The following is a 17,874-nucleotide window of genomic DNA, read 5'->3' as shown; positions in this document are numbered from 1 at the left end:
GGTTTGTGCCCCAGTTCGGGAAGATCCCACATGCTGCGGAGCGGCTAGGCCCGTGAGCCATGGCCGCTGAGCCTGTGCGTCTGGAGCCTGTGCTCCGCAACGGGAGAGGCCACAACAGTGAGAGGCACGCGTACCGCAAAAAAAAAAAAAAAAAAAAAAAAATCTGCTGGCCAATGCAGGGGACATGGGTTCGAGCCCTGGCCTGGGAAGATCCCACATGCCGTGGAGCAACTAAGCCCGTGCACCACAACTACTGAGCCTGCACTCTAGAGCCTGGAAGCCACAACTACTGAGCCACGTGCCACAACTACTGAAGCCCTCGCGCCTCGAGCCTGTGCTCCGCAACAAGAGAAGCCACTGCAATGAGAAGCCCGTGCGCCGCTATGAAGAGTAGCCCCACTCACCACAACTAGAGACAGCCCGCGCACAGCAACGAAGACCCAGCACAGCCAAAAATATAAATAAATAAAATAAATAAATTTATTTTTAAAAACGGTAACCTTAATATGGGATTTATACACTTAATTTAAAAATTTTATAAAATAAGAAGATATGACAATTGGTCCCCCTCCCATTCCTGTCTCCCACCCACTCACTCAGGCATCCGCTGTGTTAGCAGTTTCCTGTGCATGTTCCAGAGTTACCTTTGGCTCAGACAAACAAGATAAATATTTTATACCCCCTCTTCTTTTTACATAAAACATGGCATACTGTGCACACTGTTCTACACCTTAATCTTTGCTGTTGTTTTGTTTTGCCCTCTTAATACACCTTGGGGACTTTTCCATATCACTGCATAAAGAGCTTGCTCATTATTTTCTTACAGCTGTGTAGCATTCCGTGATATGCATGCAACGTATTTATTTACCAGCCCTCTACTGATGGACACATGGGTCGTTTCCACCTTTTAAATTTCAAACAATACTGCAGTGAAGAACTTACAACATTTCACAGTTATGCACAAATACTTGCTTGCTCAGGTTTTGCCTCTTTGCTGGAGCCTCTCCCAGCTTCTCGAGCCTTCCTAGATCTCTCACTTTTTCCACATCCCCATTTTTATTTTCTGAGATCCCCTGGTGTGCCCATGACTAAGACAGAGTGGGGAGCCCAACCTCCCAACTCAGCCCTCTCTATTCTGGAGGCAAAGCTGTGCCTCCGAGTTCTCCTGCATTCCCTCCAGCCCTCAGCCCACTCCTCTTGCCACATCCTCACCCACCAGCCCAGTGCAAGCCTGCACATCCTGGGGGTGACCGAGAAACGCTTCACCAGGGATGGATCCAAGTGTTCTCCAGTTGTCGTACAACCACCACCCTTTTTCACCAACAGGTAGCGCTGTTTTCCACCTTTAGACAGCTAAGATGCTCTAAAGGAAGCCCTGCTCATCAAAGAATAATAAACTCCTTAGGATGCAGTATAGCTTTAATAATGACTTTTCAGTATGATTGTCCACACTTCTCTCTACATGATCTTCCCAACAGCCTACACTGTAGGCCATGACTACAATTTTCTCTGGTTCCTCCCTTCTCTGTCCTTTCCATGTAGCAGGTGTGTGGGAGACAGAATCGCCTAGTAGTTATGAACCAGGGCTCTTGAATCAGACATGTTCAAAACCCAGTTACACCGCTGACTTGCTCCACGACCTTTGGCAATTGACTTCACCTGTCTGACCTTTGCATGACTAGGAGTATGACAGTGCACACCTCATCCAGCTGGTGTGAGGACTAAATCAGGTGTAACATGAGCACAGTGTTAGGCACCTGGTGAGCGATCAGTAGACGCCTGTTCTTACTCATGTTATGCTGATATGCATTGTTTGTCCAAGGTTTGCACCTCACTCCTGAAGGCTTTTTTTTTTTTTTTTTTTTTTTTTTTTGCGGTACGCGGGCCTCTCACTGTTGCGGCCTCTCCCGTTGCGGAGCACAGGCTCCGGATGTGCAAGCTCAGCGGCCATGGCTCACGGGCCCAGCCACTCCACGGCATGTGGGATCCTCCCGGACCGGGGCATGAACCCATGTCCCCTGCATCGGCAGGCGGACTCTCAACCACTGTGCCACCAGGGAAGCCCCTGAAGGCTTTCTTAACATACCCTGGTCTTCCATCAGTTCTTCACACAATACAAGCTTGTTCCTGCCCCCGAGTCAGCACTTGCTAGGGCCTCTGCCTGGAATGCTCTCCCTCTAGCTCTCTCCATGGCTGGCTCCTTCTCATCCTTCAAGTCTCAGCTTCCATGTCATCTCCTCAGAGATCTCTGCCACCTCAGCTGGAGTAGGTTTCTCCTGTTTTTCCTCACAATGGCACCCTGTTTATTTAGCACTCGTTACCACCTGCTGTCATCTTAAATGTTTCTTCATTTTTGTGACTGTGGTCTGTTTTCCTGTTGGAAAGTAAGTTCCAGAAGAGCAGCTCTGTTGGGTTTTCCAGCACTACACACAGCGACCCCTGCACCTGCGAGGCACTCCATAAATGACTGGCGGGTGATTGGCTGAGCGGGTGAGCGCATACAGGCAGAGTTGCATTCAAATGCTGACCGCTGGCTGCTCTGCATGCTTCTGTTCCGACTCCCAGACAGACTACCAGTTCTTTGAGGGCAGGAGTGGGGTCTTCTTCTACACCCAACCTTCAGCTAGACCCACTGCCAGTGCTCAGTGGGCAGAGTCAGGACTTAGGGGATAGCGGGGAGCAACTGAGAGGGCTGCTGAGGGTCTGAGAGGAGGGCAGGGGCCCTCACATTCCCACCCTAAACATGCCACGTGGGTCATTTCCTGGGAACAATGGAGGTGCGCTTCTGGCCTCTGTGACTGCAAATGGCTTTCCCTGCAACCAGTCCCAGGTCTCTTTCTGCTGGTGGTCACCCACCCAGGTGTGCCTTGTCCCCAGTAACTGCTCACCCCCCACTCTGCTTTGAGGAGTCCCTCCTCTTCCCCGCCCCCATGAGTGTTCCGGGGATGTATGTTCTCTGTCTGGGACTGGAAAGGCTGCCCGTGTCCACTGCTTAGAGAAGCACGTTTGCACAGCTCTCTCTCATAAGGGGAAGAGACATCTCCAACTCCAGCAGGTGCAGAGGTCTCCTCTGGCACAAAAGGCGTGATTCAGAGAGTGCTGTGGGCTTGGGCATGACACAAAACCATCCTATGGGGGTCAGGCCCAAGTCAGAAATGTGCTCTGTCCAGCCAAGTCAGGAAATGTCCCCATGCCTAGAGAGAGACGCACCTTAGACACATTCCCCTCAGAAGCACACAGCCTTGCGCCATGCAAAGCTAAACCTCTCACACCTGATTCATTCTCTCTTTGGCCCAGACTTTCCTGGAGCTGGGAAGTTGAACACATATGCAAGAGCAGGGCACACACTTCACACTCTAAAATACATTCAAATCAATGTCCCTCACCTCCACACCTGCGACAGCCACCCCTCCCTACAGAGTAGGGCTGTGGTTTCCATTCCGTGTCCCCAGACCCTAGGTGGAGCTGCCACAGAGTGGGCGTTCACAGAAAGGAAGAAAGGGACAGAAGGAGGATGATGAGTGGTCAACGTCACGGGCACTGAAGCCAGAGAGCCCTGGGTTCCATTTCTGACTCTCCTGCCTGCCGACCTCACGACCTCGGGCATGTGTCTTAACCTCCTTAAGCCTCAGTCTCTTCATATTTAAAAGGCAGAAAAAAAAGGCAAATAAAAACATACATCTCACAGACTTGTGAGTAATAAAATCATGCATATTGAGAGTGCAGCTCAGTGTCCCACTCACAAAAGTTGTTCACAAATATTAGTTATATCTATATGGATGATGATGATGATGATGATGATGACAATGGATTCAGAAGTAAAGAGGACCCTGGCCATTTCCTGCGTGCATGTAAATGGCATCTGGCACATATTTGTTAAAGCAAGAAAGGAGACTGGGATGTTTTAGAAAGACTCCCATTTTTCTAAACAAAGCTTTCTGCATAGCCCTCAAATGAGCAGAAAATCCAGTCTCACTGGGTTCCCAGCGTCCCCCACCTCCAGCCTGCCCCGGACTCCAGGACAGCCACCTCCCAGCTCCCACTCCAGGACACACCTCCCCCCACCCCCGGTGGTAACAGGTGTTGCAGTGAGCAGCTTGTGGCTTGGGCTTTGAGAGCTGGTGTTGTTACTGTGGTAACTCCCCCCTCTTCTCTCTCTCAGTGCCCAGAGAGGAGGCTGGAGGCGTCTGAGGGCGCAGACAGAGTACCCTGTGGCCAGGGCTTTGGCAGAGCTTGCCTACAACTTAACCTGTGGCCATGGGAGTGATAGGTGGCGAAAGCGTAACCAGGATTTCAATCTGCCCTGACCCCCACCGCCAGCTAGCAAGGGTAATTAAGGACCTCTCCCCCTCGGATTAAGGTGCCTCCATTTCCCACCCCACCCCATTTTATCTCCTAAGGTTACGCTGCCACAGAATGAGTGAACAGATACCCACCCAGCAAGCCCTCCGCGAGCTCAGCGGCTGAGCCCCCAGCAGAGCCTGGGACTGCGATGCCAACCTGTGGACCAACTCAGAGTAATCCCAGAGAAGTGTGCAACCCAACCCCCCACTCCCCTAAAGGTGAGGAAGGGCTGTGGGTGCACTCACATTATCTTTGCTTCTCCTGCTCTCTTTTTTTCTAGGATGGGCTCCATCCCACAGACCCTTCCCCCCATGCCCCACACTGTCACTGCTGTTATTAGGGTCATTTGGGGCCACTGGTGCTTTGCTAATGCATCCAACAAAACAAGGCTGTTAGACAGATGCATTCCACAGCAATCCACTTCGCTTAGACTGATCATGAGTAATATATTTCTGTGCCCAGACTCTGGGGGGACCCACAGTGCCCGAGCCGGAGGTGCAATGAAACGCCTGCTTTCTCCTTCGCATACGCACACAGTAGAAGCTGGTTTTCACACTTTCCCTGCTTGTCTTTCTCACTCTAGTTCGTATGTACCCCAACCTGTCCCAGGCCCAGGATGCCTGGCACCTGGTCTCTGCTTCTCTTTTACTATTTCTGTTTCAGAAATACTCTTTGAAGTTTCATCCTGGCCCCAATTAGCATCAGCTGGAGCACTCAGCACAGTGAAATCTAAGCACTGTTATTAAGTGAGCATTCCATCCAGAATGGCCCCTCCTCCATCCTCACCATGCAGCACGGGGGAAAAGGAATGAGGCAAACAATGATCACCCCACTCGGACTATCCAGATCCTCCCCATTTTTTTCCAACACACATTGCTTATCTGTCTTTACATACTACGGTGCTGCACCCATTCACGAGCCTCCTGGGGTCAGGCAGCACTGGGCTCATCGGGACCTGGACCGGGTCTTCCAGGCTGTCAGAACACTGCCCTTCTGGAAAGTCGGTGTGGGCGGCGTCCTTCCTCCCGCTGTCCCCACCCCCACTTCAGATGCAAAGTGCACATATGGCTCATCTCCATCTTTGGGGGAGGTTCTGTCTAAAGTCCTCCCAAAGATTCAGATTGTATGACAAATCACGTTCTAGACTATCGCAGGCGAGAAAGGGCTGGGGCATTTGCATCATTACCCCCAGACAACAGCTTCATTAAGCTGAAAGAGAGGTTTGCAGCCGCGCGAGCTCCGCCACTGACCTGGGCCTCTCACTTCCCCATTGTCTGTGGGCTCCAAGGCTCTCGCTCCAAACCATATGGTCCGTTTGGGCATCTCACACTTTCTTCCGGGAAAAGCAGGCATGTTGGGAAGCGCTTGGGGCAAGCCAGAGGCCTGCCTGCACCGTCCCAGGTGCGATTCTGCCCCAAAGTGGGGTCAACCTGGGCAAGGAGAGAGAAAACACCAGAGGTCAGAGCGAGCTGAGCTCTAAAAAGCAATATGTGGGACTGAGAGAGAAGGAGTAAAGCTCCTCAGACAGAGGGCAAGGAAGATGAAAGCCTTGGCACTTGCCCCCTCAGAGAGCAGGCAGCCTGTTGTCCCCATGCTGCCTGACAGCATGTCTGACGGTAAGTCTGACAGCATCTTGGTGGGGAGAGCATGTGGGCAGCAGTATCTTCACCGTGGCCCCTTCTCAGTCCCCCAAGTATCTGGAGACCCCTCAAGGGTCCCAGACTCCAGACGCTTCTCCCTTGAAGATGATAAGCAGACCCACACCTGGCAGGCTGGAGGGTGAGGCAGCCATTCCCCTTCTCCAGTCCCTGAGACCCTGAACACCTCTTCCCTCTGAAGAAGATAGCTTTGGGTCTGGCTGAAAGGAGGCTGGGAGACAGGACCAAGTCGATGATGAGCCTGCCCCAATCACTGTCTCTTCAAAATCCCATCTCTTCAAAACTCCACTTTGCTCCAAGGCTTTGCGAGATTCCAGACAGATGGAATGAACCCCAGAGGCCGGCACAGCCACGTGGCCCTGTTTCCCCAAGGAAAGGGGGAGCTAGCACCCCTGCCCAGAGGAAGCCCTGGCTGGTGCCTGGCGGTGGTCCAGAACCGGTGTGCCCTCCTCCTCATCAAGAAATGGGCCGAGGTGGGCCTCGCCCGATGTTTCTTTAAGAGTAGGGGAAGAAAACAAAGTCTCGTGGCACAGCACATCCACACCGCCAACTGGGCGGATTAGGGTCAGGATTAACGTTTTAAACTCGACTAGACTTTCTGACTCAAAGATCTCTGAGCGCTAATCGTATTATTATCCCTGGGATTATTGCTTTACTCGCAGCAGAACAGATTCTAAAATCAAATCGTTGAAAGTACCCTCCTGTTTTCTCTCCACTCCTTTTCGGGGGTTTGTGGCTTGTTGAGGAGACGACTTTTAAAAGCTGAATCTCACTGAATAGTTCTCTCCTTCCCCGAGCCAGGCAGCGGGAAGAAGACGGGCGACACGGTTCCTTTATTCCCGCCCACGCCTGCTCCTAATTCCTGGTAATTTATCCCATATTAAAACTTCTTTAAGTAAGAATGGACAAGGATCAGCACCTGCTATGCAAATGCGGCCAAATCCAGCCCGGGCCGGGGGCGTGTGCGCCCGCCCGACCGCGAGCGGCCATTCATCGCTCCCAAGGCGCCGGCGCGCCCTTCATATGGAAACAGGGCCGAGGGCCTGACAGATTGCGACGTGTTCCTCGGGCAGAGGGGCGGGGGCCGGCGGGGAGGGGGGACCGAGTGACAGAACGCCCTCCCGCCTGGAAGACGCCCCAGCGGGGAGAGCTGGACCTCTCCCGCGGGTTTTCTTCGCCCGTATTTTTTCTTGGGCGCATCTTTTATCATTTGTCTTCTTGTTGGCCCTATTTTAATGCTAACACCCGTATTCCCCGATTTCGTCCTTATTCTCCAGGAGAGCATCTGAAGGGTCCTAAGTGGACCACGGCCCCCGCGGCTGCGCAGGCGCGGTGGGCGCGGGGGGGCCGCCCCCGAACTCGCCGGGCTCGCCGGAGCCGGCTGGGGAGGGGACAGGTGGTCGTCTTGGGGCCGCGAGCCAGCCCCAGGGCCAGGCGCGGCGCGGCAGGCCTACCGGATGACAAGGATTAGTTGGGTGGGGACCTTTGAAGCCACGTCTCTCCTCACGTGGCCGGCAGCCGCGGCGCAGTCGCCTCTCGTGCGGCCCTAATCCCCTCACGCGGCTCAGGAGGCGAGCGGGCCTGGCAGGGGAGTCGGAGGCCGCGCGCCCGGGAGCCTGACGCCCGCACAGCCCCACGCGCGCGCGCACGCTCTGGGATGCGCCCCCGCCCAGCCCCGCGCGCGCCCCCGCCCAGCCCCGCGCCGTGGACGGAGCCGCGGCGCCACGGTCGCCGGCGCGAGGAAGAAGACCCCTTTCTTCCAGCCAAAGTCTTTATTTGTGGCTCCATGAAAGAAGTCGAGGAAGGCCGGCTGTCCGGGGCCGGAGCAGACCCGCTGCGGCAGTGGCGGCGAGGGTGGGGCCTCGGGCGCGGCCGGCGTCCCAAAGAGATGCAAAGCGATCGATACATTGTTCAGCCGCCGCCGGCTCGCTACGGCCCTCGGGGGCATAGAAAATGAGACACTTTTTTACCCCCTTTAACTCGAGGAAAGTACCAATAATTCATGTATGTTATAATTCTTCGTTGCCCCTAGGTAGTCTGGGAAAACTGAAAGAAAAGAAAATGCCAGAAAGTTATGGTAAAACTTAAGATGCGGCCGAAGTCACTTTCTTTGCCCCTGCTGCGAGTGTTTGAATAAGAAGAATGCTCCTGGACTGTAACAAGCAAGAAGAATGAAGAAGACAAAAGATTTCCAGAAAAAGGTTTAGCTAGAAGACAAGGCAAGTGAAACTGAAAGGAGAAAAAAGGCATTTACAATGGAACAATAAGTGTACTAATCGCTTTGATATATTATACAAGCCCAAAGACCCAAAACATTGTGTAATTATTTATAAATGACTTCTCCACTCCTGTGTATAATGCAGAGGAAAGAATAAAACTGCAGGCTACTCTCTAAACTATTTCTAAATAGACCTGGTTCAAAAGAAGGCAGAAGTGTTTGAAATAAAATAATTAATGGTGGATTTTATGGTTGTCTCATTAAAACATTTTAATTACTACAAACAAAATGCATTTGTGTTCGAACCCAACGTGACTTTATGTAGCCGAGCATTAAGGTAGAGAAAAGCAAAAAGGCAAACACTTCAGCTATTTCTCCATTCTCTGTGTTTATATCTGAATACTCTCCCTAACTCAATAGTTAAATTCCGTTCGGATGAATCTCCCTGCGACTTCTTTTGTACACACCGAAGAGAATACACTCACGCATCACACAGTTTTCCCACACTTGACTCACAAGCATCTTGGGTGGGGGGTGATTTTTTTAATCGCAACTGAAGACGTTCTTAAGAATTCAAAAACATGAAGTGGACCAAGATGAAACTGCTCAGTGAAATTAACTCTGGCTTTAGCAATATCCTGTGGCAGGTGCAGCCTGGATTTGGGGAGCTAAATCTAGTGACAGTGACAGCAGGGGTTACGTTGTGTGTGTGTGTGTGTGTGTGTGTGTGTGTGTGTTGATCTAAGCCCAGAAGATTTGACTTCAAAAAATCTACAAAAGCAAAATTCAGAGGCTTTGAAGGAGGTTCTGGATTGATTGGTAGCCTCAAGCAGCTGATGTGAGAATGATTTCAGGCCTCACAGCTGAGGAGGGGCGGGGGTGAGCACCTTCTGCCTGTTCCTTCTTCATTTCAGGGCCGGCACCCTTGCAGGCCCTCCCTGCATAAGTGTGCACATCCCCTTCGCCTCCCCCACTCTACTCTGGGCACAAAAAGGACATTGTTTCACCCAAGACTGGCCCAAACTAAAAAACGCACTTCAAACCTGGGGCCACCCCAAGCATGCATTGTCCCCCTGCCCCACACACAGGCTTGAGAACTAACTCCATTCGAATTTGAAAAATTCTTGTGGAAAGAATTTATCTGCTGCAGAGTTGCCCAGCATGTCTTTGGAGGGCATTTCTTCCACAGCACTAGAATAGAGTAGATTTGTACCAGGACTTCCCCTAGAGGCCAAGATTCATCCCACACGTAGGCAGACTGTACACAACCAAACACGTCAGCGCAGAGTGCCAAAGAATATTCAAGCAGACATCTCCGAGGTGGGAAATGCATACAGCCGGCACTGTATTTAGCAGGGCAGGGGCCGAAGGGGCCTCCACGGATTTCTGGAAACCATGGATAATTTGCCATTTTCCTTGCTCTGTCACTGAAAGACCCCTCTGTTTCCCCCCTCCTGCCTTGTTCCCCCCCTTTGCCCCCCCCCTTCCACAACTGTCATGGGTCATCAGTAAAGAAAATAGGGAATTGTTTCTCCTTTCCATTCCCCCAGCCCCACCCTGCTTCTCTCAGATGGAAACGCATATCTGCGGGTGTATTTAACCGACTGAAAGGAACACTGCACACCTCTGGGGCCCACATCATCCTTCATCCCGTCCTCTTGAGTAGCTGCACCTTTCCTTCCTTTTTTCTAAAAAGATTATGACATTTTCTTTCCAAAATGCCACCCACAAAACCAGTGCTGTCCCCTCCCCCCAGGTAGCTCCAGAAAGAAAAGGATGATGGAAATGGAGCAATTTTGTTTAGAAAGGGTGGCCCTCGCCATAGCTTTACTTTGTGTAAAAATTCCCATCAAGGCCACCCCTGTGGACATCAGCACTGTCCAGTGACCTTATAAACTCAGTGCTGTGCACTGTCCATGGCCAAACCCGGATGGGTGAGCGGCTTAGTGAGGTGCCAGCACCATTCACCTCTCCTGTCATAACTGCCCCCGAGAGCTTAGGTAATACCGTGAGAAAAGAACTTTGCCTGTAACCCCTCAACATTCAGATACATGTAGGTGCCACAACACTCTTAATATTCTGTCTAATCAATTGGAGTGGATGGGGAATAATCAATCTCAGCTAAAACAATTTGGAGGGAAATTACAAAATGCAATAATGTCCTTCCCCACTCCAACACATGCAGATTACCACCCCAGCACTTCTAAGTACGGGACACTAATCCCTCAGCCTCATTCCTAACACAGCACCTCTAAAAGATAGTTTGCTCAACCTTGGGCTTATGTGTTTATGACAACTGAAAGGGAGGATGGGCAAGGGGGGCACCTGGCTCAGCCTCATGCCCTCAAAAGGGCTGTGGGCTGCGGGTACTAACTGTGATTGAAGTCTACACGTGGTCACTGAAACACTGACAGGGACTGGAGGAGGAAGATGGGCAACCACAAATTTAAATCTGATCCACCCCTGGATCTTCATGTCTACAGGCACTATAATTTAATGTTCATTTAAAATCCAGAAATTGTCTTGGGAACAGCACAGACTGCTTTGTATTTTTATGTGCTAACCACACTAATCTATTACATAGAAACATTTATAATTTGCCACTATTTTCTCCTATTTTGACCTTTGTTCACTAAAAAAAAAAAAAAATACACCAAGAATCTCAAAAGACTCTGGAAGCATCGGATGACTTGCTCAACACTGAGAGCCTCTCTCTCCCATCTCTCCAGAAAGCTGTTCCCTTCACCAGTGTGTTGACATCAGAAAGATCCTCTCAAGAAGGAACCGAAATCACCTCCCTGCTGGTTCCACAGTGGTCTTGAGTCAGACCTCCAGAGCCGCCTTGAACCTTCTGGTGTGCACCAGCACGCCTTTCCAGGATTCTCCTCTCTCCTTACGCCCCCAGTTGTCAGACAGGCAGGCAAAGTTGCAGGAGGACCTCCAGTCTTGGCATCACTTGGACTTCCTCTGAGGTGTCACAGGAACACGCCCAAGCTGCCTCAAGGGCTTAGGCAAGCACAGGATAGAAGGGTGGATGCTAAAGCAAGATATCTGTTCCAATATGAGGGGCAAACAGAGGCTCTAGGTATAAGTCAACAGTGACTTCAGTATGTGGTCCAGATTTCCAGAGGTTATGATTCTGGGCATCCGGGGTGGGGCCCTCCATCATCACTACCACCTCAGGTGACCACAGTGTGAGAAACTCTGGCTTAATCCAGTCCTTTGGAATATCTGTACCCCACCTCCTCCGCCCCCCACACATTGGCAGCTGAATGGCTCACACATCAGGCAGCCAGAACGCCTGGCTCAGCCCTCACCACCTCGGTGCCTGCTGTGGTTGGTTTTATTACATGCTCACATCATATCCTATTGTGCTCTGAGAATGAGGGTTTCCACAGATGTGCTCTGTACTAGGCTCCAAGGGATTATGGGGGTAAGGGAAATTTTTAGCTCCCCCAGCAAGGATATATGTCCTCCTATAAGGGGCCCAGCTGTTTTCTCTCAAGGAGAAAGCTCTGAGCCTCATAGAGAGCAGGTCAGAGCCTAAGCTACCATCTCATTCTCATCTTCCCAGGGTTCAGCTCCATCCTTAGTGGGTCACTTGTAGGAAGGGCCCCCAAGCCTCAGATGCACTTACTTATTCAAAACACAAGGGACAGGCACTAATGTCCAAGGAGGAGCTGCCCCATGCACTGTCCCAAAGCCAGGAGCAGACAGGGCAAGGCTAAGACGCCTGCCTGGTCAGGTCAGTAAGGCTCTGGCAGAGGTGGGGGACAAAGGCAGGAGAGAGCACAGAGTCACCGCTAGCTCACGAGGTGCCTTTGTGCACATGTGAAAAGCATGGCTTAGCGAGTGCTGGAGAAGCTAGATTTTAGCCCCGACTTGCCCTGGATGCCCTTGTGCAATAAACCACTGGAACAACTGTGACAGCCCTGCTCAGAAAGAAGCAGCAGGAGAGAAGACACAAAGAAAGGAGAAAGGTCGCCATGGCCATTCAAGGCCCATCACAACTGTCCCCTATCCTCATCAACTAGACCCCCAAAGAAGCCCCATTCAGACTGGCTGCCACAGTCATCCTTACCCCTACCTTCTACCTAGATTGTCTATTCACATCCCATCTACCCTTCGAGGCCTTCTCAAGTCCCCCTCTCCCAGGAAGCCTTCCCTGACCATCCCCTTCCCTTTGGCGGGTGCACAGTGCTCTTCAGATCTATTCCCTTAGTGGGCCCCCAGCACTTCTCTCAGCCAGTGGCAGGTCACCTTTCTGTGGCCACGTCTCCCCTGCCCCAAGACTATAGCTCTGCCTGACTCTCCACAGAGCACTTGGCACCATGCATGTGGCATGCAGTAGGTGTTTACTGTGTATTTACTGATTAATTGTGATGGAAAAACATGGAATGGGGGCTGAAAAGACCCCTGAATCTGGTCCTAATTTGACCACCAGTAATCCCTGGGATACCTGGAGAAAAGACCTCCCCATCTGCTGCCCCAGTTTCTCATGTACAAGGTGCAGCAGATGGATGAATAAACTCCAAGGGTCCTGCCGACCTCGAACCCTAGGCTTATGAGACTCAGAGCCGATGGCCCCCCATCAGCCAGGTTTTCCCCCCGTCACCCTAGTGTCTAGCACAGTGCTTGGCCCAGAATAGGCAAGCAATATGGCATATGGGTTGTCTCTTTCTCTATGCTTTGGCAACCTTAGTGTTTAACTTGGTGCCTTATTTAGCAAACCACAGACATCAAGCTTGACCAATTCAAGCAAAAAAGCCCTACCGGAAAAGGCCTACTATGGAGGTTCTCATGCAATCAGTGGGTAGGCTGGAGAACCAGGCTTGGAAAATGGGGGTGTGGGGGGAAGGAGGTGCAGAACCACAGCTGAAAACACTCAGGGAAAAGCTAGGTCAGGACACCCACTGATTCCTGGCCACCTCTGCCACCACTGGCCACTGCCCTTCTAAGCTGCTGCTACAACACAAGTGTACTCTGAACTGTCACCAGCTCAGAGCCTAAGTTCCAAGTGGGGCATGCAATTAACCCACTTAAATCACATGGCCACACCCTAAGTGCCAGGAATGGGGAGAGAGGTGTTCATGCATTCACATTCCTCAATGGGAAGGATCTTCAGGGGCAAGGCAGTCAAGAAATGATAAATGATTCGGATGACTCTGTTCCCTTGACCAAACAGATTCTCTCTTCTAGTAATTTGGAAAAGAAGCTGTAGTATGTTGAATAGTGGCTCCCAAAAGATATGTCAGCCCAGAACCTAAGAATGTGAACTTATTTGGAACAAAGGTCTTTGCAGCCGGAATTAAGGTAAGGATTTCAAGATGAAATCATCCTGGATAAAGGTGGGTCTTAAATTCAAGTGGCCAAGAGACAGGAAAGAAGACACAGAAACACAAAGGAGAAAAATACAGACGTTGAAGTGGTGCATCTAGAAGCCAAGGAATGCCAAGTGTTGCCAGGAGTCACCAGAGGCTAGAAGAGGCACTGACCTGATTCTCCCTCAGAGCTGCAAAACGAGCCAACCATACTGATGCCTTAATTTCAGACTTCCAGCCTCCTGAACTGTGAGAGAATAAATTTCTGTTGTTCTAAGGCCCGTAGTCTGTGGGAAGTTATTACAGCAGTCTCAAGAAAATAATATAGGGGCCCAGAGGTATCATCAGGTCGAGGCTGGTGGGAACGTGCTGGGTCCATGGGGAAGCTGATACAGGGAGAGAGAGACAGGGCAAAAAGCAGAGTGAGGACTCCGGGCTCCTAAAGGATCACACAAATGCCAGCAGCCTTTGGGTTCTTTGAGATGCCCAGTATTACCTACCAATTTCCCTTTCTCGCTTAAGCTGATTAAAGTCACTTTTGTGACTTCTAGCAAACCTGTTAGAGCCCATGTATACATGTCCAGCCTTCCCCTCAGGTTCAAGTATGTGTGGGGTGCAGCAGCGGGGAAGGGAGGGCTGAGTCGAGTCCAGTGAGCTGGAAGACAAGCACTGGTCAGGGAATTCCCTGGCAGTCCAGCGGTTAGGACTCCGTGCTCTGCCAAGCACCCGGGTTTGATCCTTGGTTGGGGAACTAAAATCCCACAAGCCGCGGGGTGCAGCAAAAAAAAAAAAAAAAAAAAAGACAAGCACTGGTCAGCCACCCAAGATGGAATCTGCCTCCAGATGGCATCCCTTCAGAAAGGGACAGTGTCCCAAACAGAGTCACTCGGGCTCTGAGGACAGGTCAGGCACCAGGCCCAAGGCCACCACTGAGATATGGTGAGGAGGCTGAAACTTTTCTGAAGGTGTTCACTTTGTTTTTAACTCCCCACCCCCATAATCTGGTGCTGTTCCTTCGTGACTATTTTCCCCTAAGCACAAAGTTGCGGGTGTCTGGGTCTCTATCGCTCCAGAGCCAGCATTGGTGACCAGAGAGAAGCTACTCCTAACATGCAGAGTGGAAACCTTCTGCTGGGACGGGCGCTTTTACCTCACTAAGAGGGAGAGGGGTTGGGGGGAGAGGGGCTCCACTGAGTGTTTGCTATCGTCTCTCCTGGGGCGGGAAAGCCTCGCTGGCTAGCGAACCTGAGGGGGTCTCAGAGGCTGCAAGCGCCGCTCCAAGAGACGCAGCACAAAGAGTGGTGAGGGTGGGCGTTGGGGGAAGCGGCGAGGGCTGCCGGAGGGAAGGGGATTCGCATGCCTCTGTTACTTTAAGAATCTTCGGACAGTGTTGTGGGCGGAGGGTAGTTGGAGGGTTACTGGGGTTCGGCCAAGACGCCACCCAACTTGGGAAAGCATCCATGCCTTCGCTTTCCTCGCTGCCCCCCAGGTGCGCCCGCACCCTGCCCTAGGTGAAGGTCAGTAGAGCCATTCCCCTACTTCTTCACCAACCTGGACTAAGCAGACGTGCCTGTCTCCGCGCTCTGCCCTTTGAGCCACACCCGGCCACTCTCTGGTTTTCTTAAATAGGGTTTTCCCCGGGTTCCCAGGGCGCTGCATCTCGCAACCATTCCTGGGGCGCTTGGTCACAAAAGCGCCCTGCCAAGTGTCCCAAGAACATCATCTTACATCATCCTCAACAGGGTAGACTTGTGCCCCATTTTACAGATAGGGAAAGTGAAGTCAAATCACTAGCCCAAACTCACGCAGCCACTCAGCAGCCTGAGAGAGGGAGGGAACCCAGGCTCCCAGCGGGCTCCAGGTTTTCGCAACTCGCTGCGCGGCTCACACTTTCCGCCCAGCGCCCCGCCTCCCCATCCCACCCCAGCTAGGGGCTCCCGGCCCGCCCCTGGAGGAGCGTGCCTCGGCGGCTAATCGCCGGCCGCCCCCGCCTCCGTTTCACTGCCTAGAGACACCCGGGCCGGGTTAGCCCGGAGACCGCCCCGGGGCCGCGCAAAGCCGCCGATTGGCCCGCGGTAATTACGGGCACGCTCCGGGAGGGGGGAGGGGCGGCGTGGCCCCCCGCGAGCATAAATTATGCAAATACCCGGGCGCCGCACGGGGCTGACCTGCCGCCAAGCTCCATTCACGGGGGCTGCCTCGGGGGCGGAGGTGGCTAGGGAGGGGGGCGCCCATTGTTGCGCCGAGTACTTAAGGGGTCCTGAGGCCGGTCGTGTGCCACACTCGGTACTCACACGAGCTGATCTGATCGCCGGCGAGATCACTCGGGAGACCGGCGGGAGCGTGGCCCCTGCAGGCAAGGCGAGGCGAGGAGTTGAGGCCAAGTTCCCGGTGCGCCCCTGCGCCCTTCCAGCCCTTGGCTCCCGCAGCCGGCACAGAGTAGACCCGGGCCATCCGGAACGTAAGTGCGCCCCGACGGCCCTGCCCTCAGCCCGGGCTCCTGCCCTCTAAGCGCCCTCTTAGCTGTCCATCGATCCTGCACAACACCACGATGCCAGCCCCTCTGGAGACCTGCCTCTCGGACCTCGACTGCGCCAGCAGCAGCAGCACCAGCGACCTGTCCGGTTTCCTCACCGACGAGGAGGACTGTGCCAGGCTCCAACAGCCCACGTCCGCCTCGGGGCCGCCCATGACGGCCCGCAAGGGCTCAACCGGGATTCCCGGGTCGTCGGACACTCCTCGTGCGCAGGACGACGAGCAGGAGCGGCGTCGGCGCAGGGGCCGCGCGCGGGTGCGCTCCGAGGCGCTGCTGCACTCGCTGCGCAGGAGCCGACGCGTCAAGGCCAACGACCGCGAGCGCAACCGCATGCACAACTTGAACGCGGCGCTGGACGCGCTGCGCAGCGTGCTGCCCTCCTTCCCCGACGACACCAAGCTCACCAAGATCGAGACGCTGCGCTTCGCCTACAACTACATCTGGGCTTTGGCCGAGACTCTGCGCCTGGCCGACCAGGGGCTGCCCGGGGGAGGTGCCCGAGAGCGCCTCCTGCCGCCGCAGTGTGCCCCCTGCCTCCCCGGGCCCCCGAGCCCCACCAGCGACGCGGAGTCCTGGGGCTCCGGGGCCGCCGCCTCCCCCTGCGCCGCTGCCGCCTCTCCACTCTCTGACCCCAGTAGCCCCGCCGCCTCCGAAGACTTCACCTATGGCCCTGGCGACCCCCTTTTTTCCTTCCCGGGCCTGCCCAAAGACTTGCTCCACACGACGCCCTGTTTCATCCCTTACCACTAGGGCCCCTTTTGAATACCGTTACCGTCCCCCTCCCCCAGGCGACGGACAGTAGGTGGAGGTCCAGTTGTGGCCTTGGGACCCCAGGTCCAGGCAGAGAAGAAACGGGAGCTTTAAAGGGGTAGGGGATACCTGAGCCGCTTGTTAGGTCGCTGCACCCTCGCAGTGGCTGCCCCTTAGTCTGTTTCTCCAGCCCTCAGCCCCGGGCCCCTCCTGCCCGCCCCTAGACGGCCTTTCCTTTTGCACTTTCTGAACACCACAAAACCTCCTTTGTGGCTGGCTCAGAGCTGACCCCAGCCACCACTTCAGTGTGATTTAGAAAAGGGACAGATCAGTCCCTGAAGACGAGGTGAAAAGTCAATTTTACAATTTGTAGAACTCTAATGAAGAAAAACGAGCATGAAAATTCGGTTTGAGCCGGCTGACAATACAATGAAAAGGCTTAAAAAGGAGAGACAAGGAGTGGGCTTCATGCATTATGGATCCTGACCCCCACCACTGCAGGCTTGCTCTAGGAAGAACCCGAGACTCTTGCGTAGCTATTCAGGCACTGGGCTGGAGAGTACTTTAATTTATTCAAGATGCTTCATTCATATGAAAATGTATTTTTGTACATAAAGAGTTTATTCTATTATTATGAGCTATCAAAGTTTACATTTTTGTACTGCAGATATTTCGTGTAAATAAAAAATAAATAAAAAAGAAAATAAGTCACCAAGTTTCTTGCCTAATGTTGGTGTCTCTGGGATTTTTCTTCCCTTCCGCTCGCTGTTCAACCACTAAAGTGAAACAGTATCCCCACCCACCTTCAAAACTCCAGTCCTATCTCAAAACAATTAAAAATAAAATGCACCTGATTTCCACCAAGAAATGGATAAAGAGAGACTAGGGCATTTGAGATCCATCATTTCCTTTCACCTTGTAAACACAAGAGAGATCTTTCAGGCTCCCCATAAGCCAATTAAGACTTTTTAGTGGGGAATTAGCCCCAATATGCAGCTACCTGTAGAGGTAGGGGCGGTGGGAGAGTCTTTCTTTTGAGGAGCTCCA

At 52.8% G+C, this 17,874-nt stretch overlaps 1 protein-coding gene across 1 annotated transcript; it reads left to right on the top strand.

The window, feature by feature from the left end:
• The first annotated feature begins 16,092 nt into the window (after nucleotides 1-16,092).
• On the top strand, nucleotides 16,093-16,827 carry NEUROG1 (neurogenin 1). The gene has a single exon (XM_060091956.1). The coding sequence runs from the start codon at nucleotides 16,093-16,095 to the stop codon at nucleotides 16,825-16,827; it is 735 nt and encodes a 244-aa protein (XP_059947939.1).
• The last annotated feature ends 1,047 nt before the right edge of the window (nucleotides 16,828-17,874 follow it).

The sequence above is a fragment of the Mesoplodon densirostris genome, chromosome 3, assembly GCF_025265405.1.
Source record: "Mesoplodon densirostris isolate mMesDen1 chromosome 3, mMesDen1 primary haplotype, whole genome shotgun sequence".
Classification (NCBI taxonomy): Eukaryota; Metazoa; Chordata; class Mammalia; order Artiodactyla; family Ziphiidae; genus Mesoplodon; species Mesoplodon densirostris.
Note: the sequence above shows the minus strand (reverse complement) of the source record. Positions and strands in the feature narration are given on the sequence as shown.

Coding starts and splice junctions, on each gene's coding strand:
- NEUROG1 (XM_060091956.1), top strand. CDS start 16,093: ATGCCAGCCCCTCTGGAGACCTGCCTCTCGGACCTCGACTGCGCCAGC.